At 50.6% G+C, this 23,472-nt stretch overlaps 1 protein-coding gene across 1 annotated transcript; it reads left to right on the top strand.

The window, feature by feature from the left end:
* Positions 1 to 372: 372 nt before the first annotated feature.
* Positions 373 to 15,027, top strand: LOC134729600 (putative protein C3P1). The gene is made up of 10 exons (XM_063599859.1): positions 373 to 2,731; positions 3,015 to 3,100; positions 3,209 to 3,348; positions 5,736 to 5,804; positions 8,029 to 8,080; positions 8,256 to 8,342; positions 10,974 to 11,049; positions 11,320 to 11,488; positions 14,282 to 14,371; positions 14,524 to 15,027. The coding sequence occupies exons 1-10, from the start codon at positions 2,529 to 2,531 to the stop codon at positions 14,824 to 14,826; spliced, it is 1,275 nt and encodes a 424-aa protein (XP_063455929.1). The 5' UTR covers positions 373 to 2,528; the 3' UTR covers positions 14,827 to 15,027.
* The last annotated feature ends 8,445 nt before the right edge of the window (positions 15,028 to 23,472 follow it).

The raw sequence follows: 23,472 nt of genomic DNA on the forward strand, positions 1-23,472 counted from the left end.
AGGAAGTGGGAAAGACAGATTTGCTGTGTTCAAGGATGCTGGATTGGACCTGAAAATCAGCACAGAAATGGGTAGCCTGGCAAGCTCAGGTACAGGCTTGGGGGGTTGGGGCAAGAGGAGGGCAGAAATGGGTGCAGTGCTGCCTACTTGGGTTTAGTGTCAAACAGATATGGGCTGTAATCCACATCCTGTCACTTACCATGGGCCAGTCACATTTCTCTCTGAGTCTTGATTTCTTTGTCCATAAAATAGAGATAATAATAGAAGTAACTCACAGTGTGTTGGTTAAGACAGGGTTAGCCATGTGTATCAAAGATACAAATAACAGTAGGTCAAACAGGTAGTTTATTTCTCATTCAGTAACACTACAGAGGTCATCCTGGGACTCGGACTCCTTCTAGGAGTCCATCCATGCCAGGCAGCAAGATGAAGGGAAGTGGAAAGGGGAGGACACTTCTTCCACATCTCATTGGCCAGAATATAGTCACATGGTCCCACCTAAGTGCAAGAGAGGCTGGGAAATGTAGTCTTTACTCTGTGTGATCTATACAATATGGAGGCTTACTTGTCACAGATGAGGGATGATAATGGATTTGGAGACAACTAAGAGTGTATTCTCTCAGCTATAAATTGTAATATTAATAATAGTTCTTATTTATTACATGCCAGGTCCAGTGCTAAGTACTTGTATATGCATTATCTCATTGATAGAATTATGATTATGCCCATTTTACGTCACTGGGGAAATTAACACCCAGAGAGGTTAAGTGACTTGTTGAAAATCGCCCAGCTTTTAAGTGACAAGTCTTGAATATAGGAGGCTGTCAGATGAAATGAAGTGATGCATATAAAGTGCTGGACATACAGCAAACACCCAATAAACATCATCAAGGATGTTGATAATGATCTTGGCGGTTGTTCTATCATCATTCCCTCTGACCCCCAGACTGGCCCTGCCCCCAGGACCCTCCTCCCAGCTGCCGTCGCCGCTCCCTGAAGAGGCTGGAGACAAAGAGGAATGCAGGTCAGTGTTAAAGCTGTATGTCTCCCTCCATCTCCCCAACTTACGGTATCCATCAGGGCTTAGAACAGGACACCAAAACCACTCTATGTATTTCCAGCAGGGAGGGATCTAATAGGGGGAGTTTGGTGCTTACAAAATCATTAGATGTGCTTTTGGGGTGGAAGTTGGAAGGCTGCTTGCTGGGACTCGAGATCACCCACTTCAGTCTTGCAATCCATGAAATATCAGGAAACTGCTGCCAATATCTCTCAAAGGGCTGGTAGGTTGATAATCAAACACGAAATCATGCCCATTACAAAAACACACATAGACTAAAGCCCACCCATCAGCTACCACTGCTGCAGGAAAAATGGTTTCTGCTTCTCTTCTATCTCCCAGATCTCTCATAAAAGCATCTCAGTGGCTGCATCTAATCCCATTCAGAACCCTAGCAGCAAGGGAGTCTGGGAAATGTAGTTTTCAGATGTCTAGGCTCTGTGGTTCAGGATGGAATGTAGACAAAAGGAGAGATAGGTCTTGAATGTCATTGGACAATATCTGACTAAACTGCCATCCTGAAGGCTAGAATGTGAACCAGAAGAAAAGGCTTTGAGCTTGAAGTCAGAGGAAGATGGGAGGCAGCACCAGGTGTTAGAAGCATGGATTATGAGGCTGGCATGGTGGCTCATGCCTGTAAACCCAGCACTTTGGGAGGCAAGGCAGGTGGATCACTTGAAGTCAGGAGTTCAAGACCAGCCTGGCCAACATGGTGAAACCTTGTCTCTACTAAAAATACAAACATTAGCTGGCTGTGGTGGTGGGAACCTGTAATCCCAGCTACATGGGAGACTGAGGCATGAGAATCGCTTGAACCTGAGAGGCAGAGGTTGCAGTGAGCCAAGATTGCGCCACTGCACTCCAGCCTGGGTGACAGCATGAGACTCCATCTCAAAAAAAAAAAAAAATGCAGTATGGATTCTGGTTCCACCTCTGCCACTTGGGAGCCTTGACTCTAAGCAAATGAATTCACGTCTCTGTGGCTCAGCTTCCTTGTCAGAATCTCACCATGTGAGTTCAATATGAGGCTTCAGAAAGGGCACAGATAAGGCACTAGGCATAGAATCTACCACAGAGTAATTGCTAAATAGTGGCAAGGTGTGCATAGCATCAAGGTGAATGGGTCCCAGCTTCTTAGGTCCTGCCCAACCCTCCTCTTTCCCTCTGACTCTGGCCCACAGTGAACAAGTTTAAGACAGAGCTGGAGCAAAAGTGCTGTGAGGCTGGGCTCCGGGAGAGCCCAGTGGGGCTGTCTTGTGAGGAGAGGACCTGGCATGTCCGCCATGGTCCAGCCTGTGTGGCTGCTTTCCTGGACTGCTGCCATCTGTCTGAGACCCTGACTCGGGAGGCTCGAGAGGATCAACTGCATCTGGGGACAAGTGAGGGGGCTATGGCAGGAGATGCAGGGTGGGGGGCTTCATGGAGGGATATAGAGTGACATGGGACAGGTTAAGGGGTGATATGGGCCATGGAGGGTTGGAGAGGAGGACTCCACAAGGAGTCTGATGGAACATGGAAGAAACATGAAGGAGACTCCACCTCACACCTGCTCCCTCCAGCGGATGAAGAAGAGGACTTCGATGACCTCTTCTTGGATGACATGCCTGTGCGGACCTTGTTCCCCAAGAGTTGGCTCTGGAGGAAGTTCACTCTGCCAAAGAGTAAATCGGGGTAAGACATCAGCCTCCATACCAGAATCTGGTCCCAGGTCCTTGCAATCATCAGTGGATGCTGGTCAGGGACAATGACCCCAGCAGTGACATTGAACCTCAGGACAGTCCCATAATTGGGAAAACATCTTAATGGATTCCCTAAAAGGATGACCCTCTAGTGATGCTGTCACTAATGAGGTGATCTGATGATCCTCAATAGTGACCATAACCCCTGCATGGTGACCCCAAATCCAGAAGCTCTATCCAGCACAAACTCAGTGATGTTTTCTCACTCACAACAGCATCTCCCATTACCCCATCTCTGTGAAGGTGCCAGATTCCATCACCACATGGCAGTTTATGGTGGTCAGCCTCGAGGCTGGACAAGGTGAGCCGCAGCAAGCCCAGTGCCAAGGGAATGGGGGTATGGTGACCTTACCCAGCCCCTCCCCCAACAGAGCCTCTGCTTAAATCCAATGTGCTCTCCTGGCTGTAGGTCTCTGTGTCTCGGACCCTTTTGAGCTGACAGTTATGAAATCGTTCTTTGTGGACCTTAAGTTGCCCTCCTCCGTGATCAGGAATGAGCAGGTCCAGATCCAAGCCGTGTTGTACAATTTCAGGGATTGCCAGGCCAAGGTGAAGCCCCAAGCCCTCAACTTCCTGCCAAAACCTCTGCTAGTGTGTATTTTATTTTATTTTTTAATGGCTTTATTTCATTTTATTTATTTTTTGAGACAGAGTTTGCTCTGTCACCCAGGCTGGAGTGCAGTGGCACGATTTTGGCTCACTGCAACCTCTGCCTCCCGGGTTCAAGTGATTCTCCTACCTCAGCTTCCTGAGTAGCTGGGACTACAGGCGCCCTGCCACCATGCCTGGCTAAGTTTTGTATTTTTAGTAGAGATGGGGTTTCACCATGTTGGCCAGGCTGGTCTCAAACTCCTAACCTCAAGTGATCCACCCGCCTCAGCCTCCCAAAGTGCTGGGATTACAGGCATGAGCCACCGCACCCAGCATATTTTATTTTATTTTTGGAAACAGAATCTTGCCTTGTCACCCAGGCTGGAGTGCAGTGACGTGATCTCGGCTTGCTGCAATCTCACCTCACAGGTGCAAGCAATTCTCATGCCTCAGCTTCCCCAGTAGCTGGGATCACAGGTGTGGGCCACCATGCCTGGCTAATTTTTAGTATTTTGCGTAGAGACAGGATTTTGCCATGTTGCCCAGGCTGGTCTCAAACTCCTAAGCTCAAGTAATCCACCCTCCTCAGCCTCCCAAAGTGTTAGGATTACAGGTGTGAGCCACCGTGCCCAGCCTGTTAGTGTGTTTTAGAAAAGGAAATTCGGTGTATTTTTATTCCTATGTGTCAGTGAAGTGGTGGCTCTTTTGGAAAATCTAAGGTATTCTCTTATTTAGCCAGGCATAGTGCTGCACACCTGCAGTTTCAGCTACTTGAGAGGCTGAGGTGGGAGGATCGCTTGAGCCCAGTAGGTCAACGCTGCAGTAAGCTGTGATTGCACCACTGCACTCCAGCCTGGGTGACAAAGTGAGACCTTGTCTCTACAAAAAATGATCTTAAAAAAATTAGCCAGGCTTGATGGCATGCACCTGTGGTGCCAGCTGCTCAGGAAGCTAAAGCAGGAGGATCGATTGAACCCAGCAGTTTGAGGCTGCACTGAGTTGTATTTGGACCACTGCACTCCAGCCTGGGTGACAGAGTGAGACCAAGAAAGAAAGAGAGAAAGGGAGAGAGAGACAGAGAGAGAGAGAGAGAAAAAAAAAAAGAAGAAGAAGAAGAAGAAGAGGAAGAGGAGGAGGAGGAAGAGGAAGAAGAAGAGGAAGAAGGAGGAGGAGGAGGAAAGAAAGAGAGGGAGGGAGGGAGAAAGAGAGAAAGAAAGAAAGAAAAAGAAAGAAAAAGAAAGAAGAAAGAGAAAGAAAGGAAAGAAAAAAGAGAAAGAAAGAAAGGAAGGAAGGAAGGAAGGAAAAGGAGAAAAGGGGGCCGGGTATGGTGGTTCATGCCTGTAATCCCAGCACTTTGGGAGGCTGAGGCGGGCAGATCACGAGGTCAGGAGATCAAGACCATCCTGGCTAACACGGTGAAACTCCATCTCTAATAAAAATACAAAAATTTGGCTGGGCGCGATGGCTCACGCCTGTAATCCCAGCACTTTGGGAGGCCGAGGTGGGCGGATCACAAGGTCAGGAGATCAAGACCATCCTGGCTAACATGGTGAAACCCCGTCTCTACTAAAAAATACAAAAAATTAGCCGGGCGTGGTGGCGGGCGCCTGTAGTCCCAGCTACTCAGGAGGCTGAGGCAGGAGAATGGTGTGAACCTGGGAGGCAGAACTTGCAGTGAGCCGAGATTGCACCACTGCACTCCAGCTCAAAAAAAAAAAAAAAAAAAAAATTTAGCCTGGCATGGTGGCGGGCTCCTGTAGTCCCAGCTATCCGGGAGGCTGAGGCAGGAGAATGGCATGAACCCAGGAGGTGGAGCTTGCAGTGAGCCGAGATCCCACCACTGCACTCCAGCCTGGGCGACAGTGCGAGACTCCATCAAAAAAAAAAGAAAGAAAGAAAGAGAGAAAGACAGAGGAAGAAAGAAAGAAGAGAAAGAAGGGGAGGAGAGAGAGAGAGAAAGAGAGAAAAAGAAAGAAAGAAAGAAAAAGAGAAAGAAAGAGAAAGAGAGAGAGAAAGAAAGAAAGAAAGAAGGAAGGAGGGAGGGAGGGAGAGAGGAAGGAAGGAAGGGAAGTTAAACCTCACAACAACCCCATCAGATGGGTACTATTATTGTTCTTGGTTTACAGATGAGGAAATTGAGGCACAGAGAGGTTAAAGGGCTTGCCTGGAGTCACACAGCACATAAATGGCAGATGGGGCTCTGACTCAGGCTGGGTCTGTGGTCCTCATCACTAGGCTTTGCTGTCACCTACGCAGGCATCTCAGGGTGGGGAGGGGACTGTGACCCTAGGGTCCTGGACCACACCATACATAGATACCCCGTCCCTTTGCCCATCCTGCCCTAGGTCCGAGTGGAGTTCCCCCACAAGGAGACACTGTGCAGTGCCTCAAAGCCAGGAGCACCATGCCACCAGGTGGTGGTCGTGCCCCCCACCTCCTCCAAGATAGTACACTTTGTGCTTCTCCCTCTGGAGACAGGCAAAGTGGACGTGGAGGTCAAGGCTGTGGGCTACGGGGTCCAGGACCATGTGAAGAAGACACTCTTGGTCCGGGTAATGGGCACCCCCAACTCACTAGCTGCTGGTGCAGACAGCGGGGCTTCCACCAGGTCCAGGCTGGGCAGGTTGGCCCAGGATCGATAAGCAAGGCTCCTAGATGGGAGTGAGGTGAGAAAGAACAGATTTGAAAGTTCAGTCAGTTGGCTGGGCATGGTGGCTCAAGCCCGTAATCTCAGCAGTTTGGGAGACCGAGGTGGGTGGATCATCTGAGGGTAGGAGTTCGAGACCAGCCTGGCCAACATGGTGAAACTCCAACTCTGCTAAAAATACAAAAATTAGCTGGGCATGGTGGTGCACACCTGGAGTCCCAGCTACTCGGGAGGCTGAGGCAGGAGAATCACTTAAACCTGGGAGGTGGAGGATGCAGTGAGCCAAGATTGCACCACTGCACTCTAGCCTGGGCAACAGAGCGAGACTTGGTCTCAAAAAAAAAAAAAAAAGAAAAGAAAAGAAAAAAAGAAGAAAAAAGTTTAGTCAGTGGACTGATGTGAGGGGGTCAGGTCACAAGCCCCCACTTGAGAGTTTTGGAGTCAGGCCTGGGTTCTAATCTTGTCTCTGCTGTGTGACCTTGGGCAACTTACTTAACTTCTCTGTTCTGAGCCTCCATTTCCTTGCTTGCAGGATGAGGATAATCATCATATCCCTGAATAAACATAGAGCTGGGAAAATGACCCAGAACCAGTGTATGGCCTATCAAAAATATTTTATTAGACTGGGCTTGGTGGCTCATGCCTATAATCCCAGCACTTTGGGAGGCCAAGGCAGGAAGATTGCTTGAGCCTACGAGTTCGAGATCAGCCTGGGCAATATAGCAAGACCTCTCTAGAAAAAAATTAAAAATTAGCCTGACATGGTGTTGTGCACCTGTAGTCGCAGTTACTCAGGAAGCTGAGGGAGGATTGCTTGAGCCCATGAGATTGAGCCTGAAGCTGAGATCACGCCACTGCACTCCAGCCTGGGCAACAGAGCAAGACCCTCTCTCTAAAAAACAAACAAACAAAAAACTTTATTTACTTAACAAACACATGTTTAACACTTAAGATATAAATGCTTAAGAATATTAACTCGGGCCAGGTGCGGTGGCTCACACCTGTAATCCCAGCACTTTGGGAGGCCAAGGCGGGCGGATCATGAGGTCAAGAGATCGAGACCATCCTGGCTAACATGTTGAAACCCCATCTCTACTAAAAATACAAAAAATTAGCTGAGCGTGGTGGCGGGTGCCTGTAGTCCCAGCTACTCAGGAGGCTGAGGCAGGAGAATGGCATGAACCTGGGAGGTGGAGCTTGCAGTGAGCCGAGATAGTGCCACTGCAGTCCAGCCTGGGCAACAGAGCGAGACTCGGTCTCAAAAAATATATATATATATTAACTCAGTCAGGTGTGGTGGCACCCCGCCCCCGCCGTATTCCCAGCTATTTGGGAGGCTGAGGTGGGAGGATCATTTGAGCCTAGAAATTCGAGTCCAGCCTGGGCAACCTGAAGGATTTTTTTCTCTGGAAAAAAAATTAACTAGGCCAGGCATGGTGGCTCATGCCTATAATCTCAGCACTTTGGGAGGCTGAAGCAGGTGAATCACTTGAGGCCAGGAGTTCAAGCCTGGCCAACATGGCAAAACCCTATTTCTACTAAAAATACAAAAATTAGCCTGTCTTGATGGTGTACACCTATAATTCCAGCTACTCAGGAGGCTGAGGCATGAGAATCCCTTGAACCTGGGAGGTGGAGGCTGCAATGAGCTGAGATCGTGCTACTGCCTCCAGCCTGACTGACAGAGTGAGACCCTATCTCAAAAAATAATAATAATAACTAATTCAGCCCTCCAAACAACCCTATGAGTGAGGGACTATTCTTATCCCCCTTTGACATATGAGAAAACTGAGGCAGAGAGAGGGTAACTAATTTTCCCAAGGACACACAGCTAGGAAGCAGAAGAGCTGGGATTCGAACCCAGGTATTTGGGCTCCAGAGTCTGTGCTTATCACAGCCAAGCAATGCCTCCTCTCACCATCACTGCGATTGTCATTCTGACTGTGGTTGCTGTTTTTGCTTTTGACTTATATCCTCATCTCATCCCTCAGGCAGGGGTTCAGATCCAGCAAACGTCCTATAGCATCGTCCTGGAACCCCAAGGTTTGTGAGATCTGCAGGGGGCCTGTGAGATCCCGGGGCTGTGCTAGGGAGGAGGAAGCAGTTGGCATGAGGGGATATGCTCAGGTAGGGATTCTGAGCCCCAGCCCCGGGCTCTGTGCACCCTGACTTCCCCAGCCCCAGAACTCACTTGTCACAGAAGGTTGTGGTTATTCAGGTCAGACCCAGACAAAACTGGTGCCAAGACAGGAGTTCTTGAACATGGTACCCGACACGGAGGCGGAAGTGTTTATCAGCGTTCAAGGTGCTGGGGGACACAGGGACATGGGGAGGGCTGACACCGGGTCCTCTAAGGTCCGTGAGGCACCAGAGCAGGAGGAGCCGTGTGGGGCGATCAGTAAACCACCGTGGCCTAAGCATAGGCCACTCCCAGGGTGACCCAACTCACCCACCTGACAGGTGACATCCTTGGTGAGACAATTGTGGGCAGCCTGACACCCAATGAGATTCAGCGGCTGCTGCGCGTCCCCACGGGCTGCCCTGAGCAGACGGTGAGCTCCGTGACGCCCGTTATCATCTTGTCCCGCTATTTGGATACCACCGGCCAGTGGGGCAAGGTCGGGGTGGAGCACACGGACCAGGTGATGAAGAATATTGTCAGCGGTGAGAGCGGGGACCCTCCTGGGGCCTCCATGAGGGTGCCTGGGGATCTCCCGGAGGGTGGCTGGGGCACCCCCAAGATTGGGGAAATCTTCATGGGACCCCCCAGCCCCCGCCTCAGGCATTAACACCCAAACTATGACTCCTTCCCGAGACTACAACCTGATACCAATTCCCCAAGGTCATCCCCCAGCTGTGACACACCCATGGGAATTCTTCACCTGACCACTTTCCCAGGCTTTAATCTTTTTTTTTTTTTTTTTTTTTTTGCAATGGAGTTTCGTTCTGTCACCCAGGCTGAAGTGCACTGGTGTGATCTTGGCTCACCGCAACCTCCGCCTCCCAGGTTCAAGCCATTCTCTGGCCTCAGCCTCCCGAGTAACTGGGATTACAGGTGCCCGCCACCATGTCTGGCTACTTTTTGTATTTTTACTTTTATTTATTTATTTATTTTGAGACGGACTCTCACTCTGTCACCCAAGCTGGAGTGTAGTGGCACAGTTTCGGCTCACTGCAACCTCCTCCTCCTGAGTTCAAGTGATTCTCCTGCCTCAGCCTCCTGCGTAGCTGGGATTACAGGTGCCCACCACCACACTCAGCTAATTTTTGGATTTTTTAGTACAGATGGGTTTTTGCCATGTTGGCCAAGCTTCTCTAGAACTCCTGACCTCAGGTGATCCACCTGCCTTGGCCTCCCTAAGTGCTGGGATTACAAGTGTGAGCCACCGCGCCGGACCTCCAGGCTTCAATCTTATGACAGACACCCTGATTTCTCCCAAAAAGCCATCCTGCGAGAGGATGTTATACTCAGGCCCTGCCCCAGGTTACACCCCCTCAGTGCCACTCCCAGGGAACCCTAGGGAACACCCAAGCAGCAAACCCCAGAATAACCCCAGGCAGTGGCCTCTTGGTTGCACCTGCATGCTGATACTTCCCCAGGTTACAACCACACACCCCAGGGAGCAACCAGAGATGAACACCCCTAGTAACACCCATAGACCTCTGAGTTAATTGGTCCCAGGTTACCCTCAGACTCCAACTTTCCCTCCAGGTTTTCTCAAGCAGTAATCCCACAGGTAATGTCCAGATACTGTCACCCCAATGCTCCAAGCAAACAGTAAACCTCCAGGGGAACTTCAAGTAATACCCGAGTAGCGAGGCTCGGAATACACCTGAAAGGCTGGGTGTGGTGGCTCACGCCTGTAATACCAGCACTTTGGGAGGCCAGGGCAGGAGGATCACTTGAGCCCAGGAGTTTGAGATCAGCCTGGGCAGCATAGTGAGACCCCCATCTGTACAAAAAATTTTAAAATTGGCTAGATATGGTGGTTCACGCCTGCAGTCTCAGCTGCTCAGGAGCCTGAGTGGGAGGATTGCTTGAGCCCCAGAGTTTGAGACTAGCCCGGGCAACATAGTGAGACTTCATCTCTAAAAAAATTAGCATGGTGTGGTGGCACATGCCTGTAGTCCCAGCTACTTGGGAGGCTGAGGTGGGAGGATAGCTTGACCAGGGAAGGGTGAGGCTTCAGTGAGCTATGATTGTACCACTGCACTCCAGCCTGGGTGACAGAGTGAGACCCAGTCTCAGAAAAATAAAAATAAATAAAAAGAGAGCCGGGCATGGTGGCTTACACCTGTAATCCCAGCACTTTGGGAGACCGAGGCAGGTGGATCACCTGAGGTCAGGAGTTCGAGACCACCCTGGCCAACATGGTGAAACCCAGTCTCTACTAAAAATACAAAAATTAGCCAGGTGTGGTGACACATGCCTGTAATCCCAGCTACTCGGGAGGCTGAAGCTGGAAAATTGCTTGAACCCGGGAGGCGGAGGTTGCAGTGAGCCGAGATCACACTACTGCACTCCAGCCTGGGCGATAGAGCAAGACTCCGTCTCAAAAAAAAAAAAAAGAAAACTCCCACGTAGCACCCCTCAAGTTGCCCCATCTCCCAGGTTACATGTGGACAACAACACCTTCTATGATTTCTTCCAGCAGCAACTCCAAGGGTAGCATGCCCTGCCCCAGAGTCCCTGAGGTGAAGGTTTCCTGGGTTACACCCAGAGACAACTGCATCCTGGGTCCCTCAAAGTCATTCCTGAGCCCTGCTCCTCACTTACATCTGGGCCTAAACACCCCTCCAAAGTACACCTGGACAACAGGTCTCCCCTTCTAGATTACCTGTATGTGTGACACCCCTGTGTCACCTCCAGTCCCTGCCCGCCAGGTTATTCCTGATAACACTGACTGTCCCTCAAAACCCTGCTCTGTTTCCCCAGGCTACACTCAGATGCTGACCCACCGGAGTTCAGACGGCACCTACCACACCTCCAAGGGGAACCCAGGAAGCACTTGGTGAGGATGACCCTATCTCTCCTGCCACTGCCACCCTGGAAGCCCAAGGGGCCAGCCTGGGGTCTGATGACCCAGGAGCACCCACGCTATAGAGTCATGGGGTCTTGGGTTGTCCAGCGCACGGCCCTGGGGCATTCTACACTGGCAGACCTGGGCAGCGGTGAATGACAGGGGTCCACCTGGAATGGTGTGGACCATGGTGTAGACTCCCCTATCCCAGAGCCCCCTTGGCTGTGGTTCGCAGGTGTCACCTTCGCTCTCTCCTGACAGGCTCACAAGCTATGTGTTCCGCGTCTTTGCCCTGGCCTACTCTATGATGACGACCCAAGTGCTTAGTTTGTCCTCTCTCTGTGACATGGCCAACTGGATCATCATCGACAGGCAGGCAGAGGATGGGCACTTCCTGGAGAAGGGCCCTGTGGTCATGACATCCATGCAGGTGATCACAGCCCTCCCTGCCTGGGCCATTCAAACAAATCCGAGGGACTCTGTGCACTAAGAGGGGGATTTCAGGCTCCCAATCTGTTCTCGGGCAGAATGAGAACAGGAAAGAGCTGAGGCTCAGCGCCAAGGATCACATCCCCCCCCGGTCTGAACCACCTCATACTCTGTTAGAATGTGAGTGAGGCTGGGCATATCTGGGAACCCATCTCTTCTTCATCCCCACATCAAGCAGTGGCTCGCCCTGGCCCTCCTCCCTCAGGAACTGAGTCCTCTCCAGCTTGCATACCCATCCCCACCAAGAGTCCCCTCACACCAGCATCCAGAAATGTCTTTCAAATGCAGCCTGGCAGGTCTCTCCCCATTCAAACACCTGCTGTGGCTCACAGCTATCTTTGTCTGTATCACCTCCTAGGCCTCACCTCACCCCTCCCTTCTCACTATTCACACTTAACCACTCACGGGCTCCTCCAACTCTCCTCCAAAAAGCGCTTTTGCTGCCCTCTCTGCATGCACCAGGCCAAACTATTATTATTATTAATTTTGAGACAGAGTTCCACTCTGTAACCCGACTGGAATGCAGTGGCATGATCTCAACTCACTGCAACCTCCATCTCCTGGGTTCAAGCGATTCTTATGCCTCAGCCACCCGAGTAGCTGAGATTACAGGCATTTGCCACCACATCCAGCTAATTTTTACATTTTTGTTTTAGTAGATGGGGTTTCGCCATGTTGTCCAGGCTGGTCTCAAACTCCTGGCCTCAAGTGATCTGCCCACCTCGGCCTCCCAAAGTTCTGGGATTACAGACATGAGCCACGGCTGGAGTGCAGTAGCATGATCTCGGCTCACTGCAACCTCTGCCTCCTGGGTTCAGCCTATTGTTATTATTTTTAGGGACAGGATCTTGCTGTGTCACCCAGGCTGGAATGCAGTAGCTTAATCATGGCTCATTACAGCCTCAAACTTCTGAGCTCAAGAGATCTCCCTGCCTTAGCCTCCTCAGTGGCTGGGACTACAGATGCACACCACCATTCCTGGCTAATTTTTTTTTTTTTTTGAGATGGAGTCTTGCTCTGTTGCCCAGGCTGGAGTGCAATGGCGCAATCTCGGCTCACTGCAACCTCTGCCTCCCGGGTTCAAGTGATTCTCCTGCCTCAGCTTCCCGAGTAGTTGGGACTACAGGCACGCACCACCATGCCCAGCTAATTTTTGTAGTTTTAATAGAGACGGGGTTTCACCATGTTGACCAGGCTGGTCTTGAACTCCTGACCTCAGGTGATCTGACCACCTTGGCCTCCCAAAGTGCTGGGATTACAGGCATGAGCCATCACCCCTAGCACTGACATGACCTTCTTTTTTTTTGAGATGGAGGCTTGCTCTGTCGCCCAGGCTGGAGTACAGTAGCACGATCTCAGCTCACTGCAACCTCTGCCTCCCGGTTTCAAGCGATTCTTCTGCCTCAGCCTCCTGAGTAACTGGGACTACAGGCAAGTGCCACCATGTCCAGCTACTTTTTGTATTTTTAGTAGAGACAGGGTTTCACCATATTGGCCAGGCTGGTCTCGAACTCCTGACCTCGTGATCTACCCACCCCCCCCGCCCCCCGCCCCTTGGCCTCCCAAAGTGCTGGGATTACAGGTGTGAACCACCGCACCTGGATTTTTTTTTTTTTTTTGAAACAGAGTCTTGCTCTGTCGCCCAGGCTAGAGTGCAGTGGTGCAATCTCAGCTCACTGCAACCTCCACCTCCCAAGTTCAAGCGATTCTCCTGCCTCAGCCTCCCGAGCAGCTGGAACTACAGGCTTGTGCCACCACGCCCAGCTAATTTTTTGTATTTTTAGTAGAGATGGGGTTTCATCCTGTTAGCCAGGATGGTCTCGATGTCCTGACCTCATGATCCACCCGCCTCAGCCTCCCAAAGTGCTGGGATTACAGACGTGAGCCACCACGCCCAGCCGACATGACCTTATAAGGACACCAGTTATTAGACTTAGGGTCCACCGTAATCCAGTATGACCTTTTCTTAATTACATCCTCAAAGACCCAATTTCCAAATAAGATCACATCTTGAGGTCCCAGGTGAACATGAATTTTGGGGTCACTATTCAAGTCCAGACAGGGGAAGAGGGTAGAAGCCAGGGTACTAAAGTGGTGTTTGGACCCTGAGTTGGCCATTTTCTAGCAATGGGAAGACTTTGCCACTCTGACCTCAGTTTTCTCATCAGTAAAATGGGGCTGCTGCTAGAATGCTCTGAGATGGTCTACAGAGCTCAGCTTCTTGTGTTGATAGCTTTTTGTTTGTTTATTTGTTTTGTTTTGTTGTTTTTGAGACAGAGTCTCGCTCTGTCATCCAGGCTGGAATGCAATGGTGTGATCTCGGCTCACTGCGACTTCTGCCTCCCAGGTTCAAGCGATTCTCCTGCCTCAGCCTCCCCAGTAACTGGGCTTACAGGCACCCGCATCATGCCCAGCTAATTTTTGTATTTTTGTAGGGATAGGGTTTCACCATGTTGGCCAGGCTGGTCTCAAACTCCTGACCTCTGGTGATCCTCCTGCCACGGCCTCCCAAAGTGCTGGGATTATAGGCATGAGCCACTGCGCCTGGCCGATATCTTTTGTTAGTAGGGCAGACCCCAGGGAGGCAAACCTCTCCTCTCTGTCTTCATCCCACCTCCACCATCATCCAGCCCAGAGCTGGGTACCTGGAAACTTCTCAGGGTCAGACAGGAGAGGCTGAGGAAGGCATCTCCAAGACGCTGAGGGAATCACAGATGGAACTCTGCATCCACAGGGTGGCTACCAAGGCTCCGAGGATGATGTATCCCTCACAGCTCTTGTCCTAATAGCCCTGAATGAGGGAAAGGAGTTGTGCAGACAGAAGGTAGGACCCCAGAGAGGAGGGCAGGATCTGTAAGGTCCTCTAGCCCCAGCATCTGGAAAGTTCCCCCACCCTCACATCCCTCTGGGTCCCTCTAACTCCCAGACTTCTTTCCTCTGATCATCTCCCTCTGGCCCCTCCCTCTGACCCTCTAGAATTTGATGGCCAGCATCGAGAGAGCCCGTGGCTTCCTAGAGAGAAAACTTCCCGACATTCAGACAACCTTTGCCGTAGCCATAGCCTCCTATGCACTGGCCCTTGCCAACAGCTCCCAAGCCAATGACCGCCTGCACAGCTTTGCCAGCCCTAGTGGGTGTGGGATGCTTCTTAATCAACCTCAGTCATGGAGTGGGGAGGGAGTGATCTCAATTCCAGCAATATGTTATTCATCACTTAGTGTTTCCCGAGCATCCACTGTGTATCACCTCCTGAGCTCAGACCCTGTGAGACCAAGGTGAGCAACACTGGTAAGTTCCCTGCCCTCAAGGGTCCCACCGTCCTTGGAAGAGACAATCAGAAGATAGACAGGTCACTATATAATTCCAAACCGAGGCTTGGAGCAGCGGCTCACGCCTGTAATCCCAGTACTTTGGGAAGCCGAGGCAGATGGATCACCTGAGGTCAGGAGCTTGAAACAAGCCTGGCCAACATGGTGAAACCTCGTCTCTACTAAAAATGTGAAAATTAGCTGGGCATGGTGGTGGGTGCCTGTAATCCCAGCTACTTGGGAGGCTGAGGCAGGAGAATCGCTTGAACCCAGGAGGCGGAGGTTGCAGTGAGTCAAGATCACACCACTGCACTCCAGCCTGGGTGACAGAGGGAGGCTCTATCTCAAAATAATAATAATAATTCCAAAATGAGACAAGCACTGAGATGGTAACACACAAGGTGGGTGGGAGAGATGGCAAGGGGAGGGGAGTACAGGTTGGAGGGCTGAGATGAAAGATGGAAAGACATACCTGCTAGGTGTGATGGCTCATGCCTGTAATCCCAGCTACTTGGGAGTCTGAGACTGGAGGATTTCTTGAGGCCAGGAGCTCGAGACCAATCTGGGCAACATAGTGAGACCCCATCTATAAAAAAAGTTTGCACATTTTCTTAATCCAGTCTATCATTGTTGGACATTTGGGTTGGTTCCAAGTCTTTGCTATTGTGAATAATGCCGCAATAAACATACGTGTGCATGTGTCTTTATAGCAGCATGATTTATAGTCATTTGGGTATATGGATTAAGAAAATGTGGCACATATACACCATGGAATACTATGCAGCCATAAAAAATGATGAGTTCATATCCTTTGTAGGGACATGGATGAAATTGGAAACCATCATTCTCAGTAAACTATCGCAAGAACAAAAAACCAAACACCGCATATTCTCACTCATAGGTGGGAATTGAACAATGAGATCACATGGACACAGGAAGGGGAATATCATACTCTGGGGACTGTGGTGGGGAGGGGGGAAGGGGGAGGGATAGCATTGGGAGATATACCTAATGCTAGAGGACGAGTTAGTGGGTGCAGCGCACCAGCATGGCACATGTATACATATGTAACTAACCTGCACAATGTGCACATGTACCCTAAAACTTAAAGTATAATAAAAAAAAAAAAAGTAAAAAAAAAAAAAAAAAAAAAAAAAAGTTTGCAATTAGCTGGGTGTGGTGGTGCGCACCTGTAGTCCCAGCTAGTAGGGAGGCTGAGGCAGGAGGATCACTTGAGTCCAGAAAGCCAAGGCTGCAGTGAGCTGTGATCATCCCACTGCACGCCAGCCTGGGCAATAGACCAAGACTCTGTGTCTATTAAAAAAAAATAAAAAAATAAAAAATAAAAACTTTTTTTTTTTGAGACGGAGTCTGGCTCTGTTGCCCAGGCTGGAGTGCAGTGGCACGATCTTGGCTCACTGCAACCTCCATCACCCAGGTTCAAGCGATTCTTCTGCCTCAGCCTCCCAAGTAGCTGAGATTGCAGGCATCCACCGCTGCGCCCGGCTAATTTTTGTATTTTTAGTAGAGACGGGGTTTCACCATGTTGGCCAGGCTGGTCTCAAACTCCTGACCTCAGGTGATCCGCCCACCTCGGCCTCCCAAAGGGCTGGGATTACAGGCATGAGCCACCGTGCCCAGCCAAAAAAAAAATTATTTATTTATTTTTTTATTTATTTTGAGACGGAGTCTCGCACTGTCACCCAGGCTGGAGTGCAGTGGTGCGATCTCGGCTCACTGGAAGCTCCGCCTCCCGGCTTCATGCCATTCTCCTGCCTCAGCCTCCCGAGTAGCTGGGACTACAGGCACCCGCCATGACGCCCGGCTAATTTTTTGTATTTTTAGTAGAGATGGGGTTTCACCGTGTTAGCCAGGATGGTCTCGACCTCCTGATCTCCACCCATCTCGGCCTCCTAAAGGGCTGAGACTACAGGCTTGAGCCACCATGCCCGGCCAAAAAAAAAAAAAAAAAAACCTTTTTAAGGCACACCTTCATGAAAGGCCATGGACATTTCAAGCAAAGGGAACAGCATAGGCAAACACTCTGAAGTGGAAAGAGTGCTTGGTGTTGTCAAGGATGGAAAGGTTATAAAACCTTCCCATGGGCCGGGCGCGGTGGCTCATGCCTGTAATCCCAGCACTTTGGGAGGCCAAGGCGGGCAGATCACTTGATGTCAGGAGTTTGAGACAAGCCTGCTCAACATGACGAAAACCCATCTCTACTAAACATACAAAAAAAATCAGCCGGTCGTGGTGGCACATGCCTGTAATCCCAGCTACTCGGGAGGCTGAGGCAGGAAAATCACTTGAACACGGGAGGTGGAGTTTGCAGTGAGCCAAGATCGCGCCACTGCACTCCAGCTTGGGCAACAGAGTGGGACTCCATCTCAAAAAAAAAAATAAAAAATAAAAAAATAAAAATTAAAAAAAAAAATCCCATGGCTGATGCTATCTCATCCCCAAGGGTCCATGTCCCATCTTCTCCATTCTGCAAGTCAAGCAAAGTGGAACTAGGAAAATTTGCTTGCAGTGGGACTGGAGGGACCTGAAGGAATTTTTTTTTTTTTTTTGTCGTCCAGGCTGGACAGCAATGGCACAATCTCAGCTCACTGCAACCTCCACCTCCCAGGTTCAAGTGATTCTCCTGCCTCAGTCTCCTGAGTAGCTGGGATTACAGGCACCCACCACCACATCTGGCAAATTTTTTTGTATTTTTAGTAGAGACAGGGTTTCACCATGTTGACCAGGCTGGTCTCAAACTCCTGACCTCAGGTGATCCGCCTGCCTTGGCCTCCCAAAGTTCTGAGACTACAGGTGTGAGCCACTGCGCCCAGCCAGGAACTTTTTTTTTGAAACTCAGTTTCCCCATCGGAAAATAGAGTCCCGTTTCCCAGGGTCATTCTGAAAATTGGATGTCCACGTTTCCTCAGCAAAGAGCTTCACATAAAGTAGGTGATCAGGACTGGGCATGGTGGCTCACGCCTGTAATCCCAACACTTTAGGAGGTCGAGGTGAGAGAATGGCTTGAGGCCTCCCGGCCTCAAGACCAGCTTCGACAACATAATGAGAACCCCCCCAACCCCCACTCCCCCATCTCTACAAAAAATAAAAATAAAGTAGGTGATCAATAAGATGGCAGATGAGAAAACTGGGCCAGATGACACAAGGAGAGGGCAGGTTAAGGTGGGTGGGCCCAGCTCTGGGTGACAAGGCGGGCGTCCCTGTTTCTAGACAAAACCCACTGGCCAGTGGATGAGCAGAACCTGGGCTCCCTGTACACCATTGAGGCCACAGCCTATGGGCTCATGCAGAAGCTGGAGCTGGGCCGGTACAATGAGACACACGCCATAGCCAAGTGGCTACTAGAGAAGCGGGAGCTGGGAGGAGGCTTCAGGTCCACCCAGGTGATGGGGACCCCCGGGAGGTGAGGGCCAGAGTCACTAGCCGAGGTGCTGACTCGCCCAGCCCAACGGGGGAGTGTGTGGGGGGGTTGGGGGGGAGGGGGGCTGTCCGTGGTGCTGACACGCCGGCCGATGGTTTCTCGAGTGCTGTCTGTGGTACTGATCCACGTTCCCCCACCTCCCCACCCCATTCCAACACTCAGACCACGGTGGTGGCCCTTGAAGCTCTGACCCTCTTCCGCGAAGCTGTCCCCTTCAAGGGCATCCAGGATCTCCACGTCCAGATCGAGCCCCCAAGACAGCCCTGAATTTGAATTGGTACATTGATCACAGCAATGCCTACCAACAGCGGTCAGCAAAGGTATGTCACTGAGGGGCAGGCCAGAGTCCACGCAGAGATGGCACTGGAGATGAGGCCAAGCATCATGTCCCTGCTGATCTCCCTCCTCAAGACATACCTCAAGATATGTGGCTATACTGTCAATGTATTGATTCATCTATTCCATCAACATTTCCTGAGCATCTACTATGTATCAGCGACTCTCCTAGGCATTGGGGTTATGTTATGAAAGATCCATGGTCCCTGTTCTTATGGAATCTAGAAGAGTCCATAAGATCTAGAAGAAAATGGGTCAGATGCCATGGCTTACGCCTGTAATCCCAGCACTTTGGGAGGCCGAGGTGGGTGGATCATCTGAGGTCAGGAGTTCGAGACCAGCCTGGTCAACATAGTGAAACTCCATCCTACTAAAAATACAAAAATTACTCGGGCATGGTGGTGCATGCCTGTAATCCCAGCTACTCGGGAGGCTGAGACAGGAGACTCACTTAAACCCAGAAGGAGGAGGTTGTAGTTACCTGAGATTGCACCTGAGTGACATAGTGAAACTCCATCTCAAAATAAAAATAACAATAAATAAATAAATGAAAAGAAATGACACCCTGGGCAACATAGCGAGACTCCATCTCTACTAAAAAAGAAAAGAAGAAGTAAATCAACTCATCTAAGCTCATGCATTGTTTAGTGGATGTCCCTGGATAAATAGTTGTCAAAATGAAGAAAGCAGAGGGAGGGGAAGAGTGTTTCTTTTTATTGTTGTTGTTGTTGTTGTTGAGACAGAGTCTCACGCAGTCACCCAGGCTGGAGTGCAGTGACGTGATCTTGCCTCACCGAAACCTCCATCTCCTGGGTTCAAGCGATTCTCCTGCATCAGCCTCCCCAGTAGCTGGGATTACAGGCACGCACCACCAGCCCAGCTAATTTTTGTAGTTTTAGTAGAGATGGGGTTTCACCATGGTGGCCAGGCTGGTCTCGAAATCCTAGCCTCATGTGACCTGCCCACCTCAGCCTCCCAAATTGCTGGGATTACAGGCATGAGCCACCACGCCTAGCCAAGGAAGAGTGTTTCTGACATAGGGAACAGCATAGAGTGCAGACCCAGAGCCAGTCAGGCACAGGAATGGTCAGAAGGGAGAACAGCAAATAAAGCAGGCTATTAGGAGGCTTGCAGGCTGGCAGAGCTCAGCAGTGAGGGCTGGGAGGCCATGGCAAGAATTAGGACTTATCCTATAGGCGATAATATTTGATCCTATAGGCAATGAGATTTGAGTGATTGTGACTTTTTTTTTCTTTCTTTCTTTCTTTTTTTTTTTTGTTGTTGTTGTTTTTTGTTTTTTAGAGACAGGGTCCCACTCTGTTGCCCAGGCTGGAGTGCAGTGGCACAAACATAGTTCACGGCAGACTCGAATTCTTGGGCTCAAGCGATCCTCCTGCCTTAGCCTCCTGAGTAGCTGGGACTAGCCATGCACTGCCATGCCTGACTTAATTTTCAATTTTTTTGGTAGAGATGGGGTCTAGCTAAATTGCCCAGGCATGTTTTGAACTCCTGGGCTCAAGCAATCCTCCCCCCTTGGCCTCCCACACTGCTGGGATTACAGGCATGAGCCACTACGTTTGGCTTGGCTGTGAATTTTTAAAATTTTATTCTGGCTGATACAAGAAGACTATAATGAGTAAAACAAGAGTAGCTGCAGATGAAGATAGAGATTAGATTGGTGGTTGCCAGAGGATAGGAAGTGTACAAAGAAAGGGAGGGATGAAAAGAAGTTGATTAATGGGTACAAGCATATGGTTCAATAGAGGAAATAAGACCGAGTGTTTGATAGATTCATAGGATGACTATAGTTTACAATAATCTATTGCATATTTCAAAATAGCTGGAAGAAAAGAATTAGAATGATTTAAGCATAAAGAAAAGACAAATATTTAAGGTGATGGATATCTGAGGTACACTGATCTGATCTTTACACATTATATGAGTGCATTAGATTATCACACGTGCCTTGAAACTATGTACATCCATTATGCATCAATTTTTTTTTTTGAGATGGAGTCTCACTCTGTCACCCAGGCTGGAGTGCAGTGGCACAATCTCAGCTCATTGCAGGCTCCACTTCCTGGGGTCAAGTGATTCTCCTGCCTCAGCCTCCCAAGTAGCTGGGATTACAGGCACCTGCCTCCATGCTCAGCTAATTTTTGTATTTTTTAGTAGAGATGGGGTTTCACCATGTTGGCCAGGCTGCTCGAACTCCTGACCTTAGGTGGTCCACCCGCCTCGGCCTCCCAAAGTGCTGGGATTACAGGCATGAGCCACTGCACCCAGCCCATTATGCATCAATTTTAAAAGGCAAAGAAAAATAAAGAGAGGTGCAGAGGTGCCAGTGAGAAGGGGCTCATGGGAGCTCCATGCACAGGGAACCTTGGAAATGCTCCAAAGAGAACAGATTCCAGGGATGCACATTAGGACACAGCCTGAACTGAGCCGTGCAGCAGATGATCTGAGGTCAGAAGTTGGAGACCAGCCTGGCCAACATGCTGAAACCCCATCTCTACAGGCATGACAGCACAAGCCTGTGGTCCCAACTACTCGGGAGACTGAGGCAGGTCAGGAGAATCGCTTGAACCCAGGAGGCAGAAGTTGCAGTGAGCCAGGATCACGCCACTGTACTCCAGCCTGGACAACAAAATGAGACTCTGTCTCAAAAAAAAAAAAAAAGACAGCCTTAGGCTGGACATGGCAGCTCACGCCTGTAATCCCAACACTGGGAGTCCAAAGCAGGTGGATCACTTGAGGTCAGGAGTTCAAGACCAGCATAAGGAACATAGTTAGATCCTGTCACTACAAAAAAATACAAAAAAAAAAAAAATTAGCCAGGCATAGTGGCACACACTTGTAGTTCCAGCTACTTGGGAGGCTAAGACAGGAGGATCGCTTGAGCCCAGGAAGCTGAGGCTACAGTGAGCCATGATTGAGCCACTGCACTCCAGCCTGGGTGACCCTGTCTAAAAAAAAAAAAAATGATCTGGTGTGTGGGGTGTAGGTTGGGGAAGGTTTCCCAGATGGAGTGATGTATCCGCTGAGATGGAAAACATGAGGGGTGTTTCAGGATGAAGAGGCAGAAACGAAGATTCCAGGCTGAGTGAACAGCATGTGCAAAGGTCTGGTGGCAGGACAGGGAACAAGGCTAACAGTGATGAAACGGAGGCTGAGGTGGGAGGAGGTGAAGTGGAAGGGTGTCAGGATTGAGGCAAGGCATTTGGTAATTGAAGCAACGAGGCGAGGTAGTCAGATTTCTGCTTGCTAAAGCTCTGTGTTGTGAGTGGCAAAGGGGACATGGGGAGACCTGGGAGGAGGCTACTGCGCTGGTCCAAGCCAGAGACAACAGCAGTGGGGAGCATGGAGAGAGAGGCGGGAGGATAGTGGGGAAAGACTGGGGCTGTGAACTTCCAGCTTCCAGAACAATCGAGAGGCCACAATGACTATCATGGAGGTCTCCCTGCTCACGGGCTTCTACCCCAACCAGGATGACCTCAAACAGGTAATGCAGACCCCACCTACCTGCTTCCTGAGCAACCTTCCCATACTTCCCACATGGGTGCAGGGCAGTGTCTACTCAAAGCAAGGCTTCTGGGTTAATGCCCCATCGTTACTTCTCTGCATGGCCAAAACCAAACTTTTCCCTGCTTGGGCCTCAGTTTCCCCTAGCATGGGGTTGATTGGACAAAGGCTGGAGCTCTAGGGCTACGGACCTTCGAGACTGTCAGCCACCCTCCAGTCTCCACCCTCTACCCCAGCTCGCGAGTGATGTGGAGAGGTACGCCTTTCAGTACGAAACCAAGACAAGTACCAGTGACAGCACTGTTGTCCTCTACCTGGAAAAGGTGAGAGGGGCCGGGTGCCCTCCGCCAGAGGTGTGTGGGCACCCTGGGGGCTGGAGAACCCAAGGTCGGTCCCCTGGGTGGGTTTTGCAGAGAGCCAGGCCCTCTCAGGTCAGCTCCTCCAGTTGCGATCCCTGTGGTCAAGGCCACATGGTCCGTGGTCATGGCCAATGCCAATAGCCAAGGCCTTGTGGTCAGTGCCACAAGGTCAGTGCCCCAGTCAGTGGCCCTGGCCAGCTCAGACAGGACTCTGTTCTCTCCAGCTCTCCCATGAGAAGAACACGGTGCTGGGCTTTCGGGTTCACAGGATGCTGCAGGCGGAGTTCCTGCAGGCCGCCCTGGTCACCATCTACGACTACTACGAGCCTTGTAAGGAGGGGCCCCTGTGCATGGGGATGAGGCCTGCAAAGGACAGGGCCAGGTGCCAGGCGAGGAGAGACCAGGCATTGCAAAAAGGGGGCTGGGCCTGGCTAGACATAAGGGGCGAGGTCTTATTGGATTGACCTAGGTTGGCAGGGACAGGAAGGAGATGGGGCAAAGTTGAAGGGGGACTGGGCGTGGCCTGCTGGGAATGGGTGGGGAAGGGGCAGGCTCTTTTGAGTGGGCGTGGCCTGTTGACAGAGGTGGCTGGCCAGGGCCCTTCAAAGTGAGGTTTGTAGGGGGCAGGGCCAGGAAGAGGGGAAGGTCTGGGAGGACCTGGAGGGCGCAGCCCAGGGACAAGGAGGGGCAGGAGGGAGCCTGGACTTTGGAGGATGGGGAAGGCAGGCCAGGGCCCGGAGTGGGTGAAGACTTCTCAGGACTAGGCCAGGTAGGCAACGAACCCCCAGGAACACTGGCCCAAGACAACGCCCTCCCCCAACTCCTGCACCCTCCATCCACAGCCCGGAGGTGCAGCACTTTCTACAACCTGCCCACAGAGCAATCTTCCCTGAGAAAGATCTGCCACAAAGACATCTGCAGATGTGCAGAGGGTGAGATGTGCCGAGGGTGAGCCCCA

The sequence above is a fragment of the Pan paniscus genome, chromosome 20 (genome assembly GCF_029289425.2).
Source record: "Pan paniscus chromosome 20, NHGRI_mPanPan1-v2.0_pri, whole genome shotgun sequence".
In the NCBI taxonomy this organism is placed as follows: Eukaryota; Metazoa; Chordata; class Mammalia; order Primates; family Hominidae; genus Pan; species Pan paniscus.

Excerpts from the sequence above, each read along its gene's own strand:
- LOC134729600 (XM_063599859.1), top strand. The coding sequence starts at position 2,529 with ATGGAGGGTTGGAGAGGAGGACTCCACAAGGAGTCTGATGGAACATGG. Across the intron at positions 3,349-5,735 it reads TCAGGGATTGCCAGGCCAAG|GTCCGAGTGGAGTTCCCCCA; the intron begins GTGAAGCCCCAA and ends ATCCTGCCCTAG. Across the intron at positions 5,805-8,028 it reads CAGGAGCACCATGCCACCAG|GCAGGGGTTCAGATCCAGCA; the intron begins GTGGTGGTCGTG and ends CTCATCCCTCAG.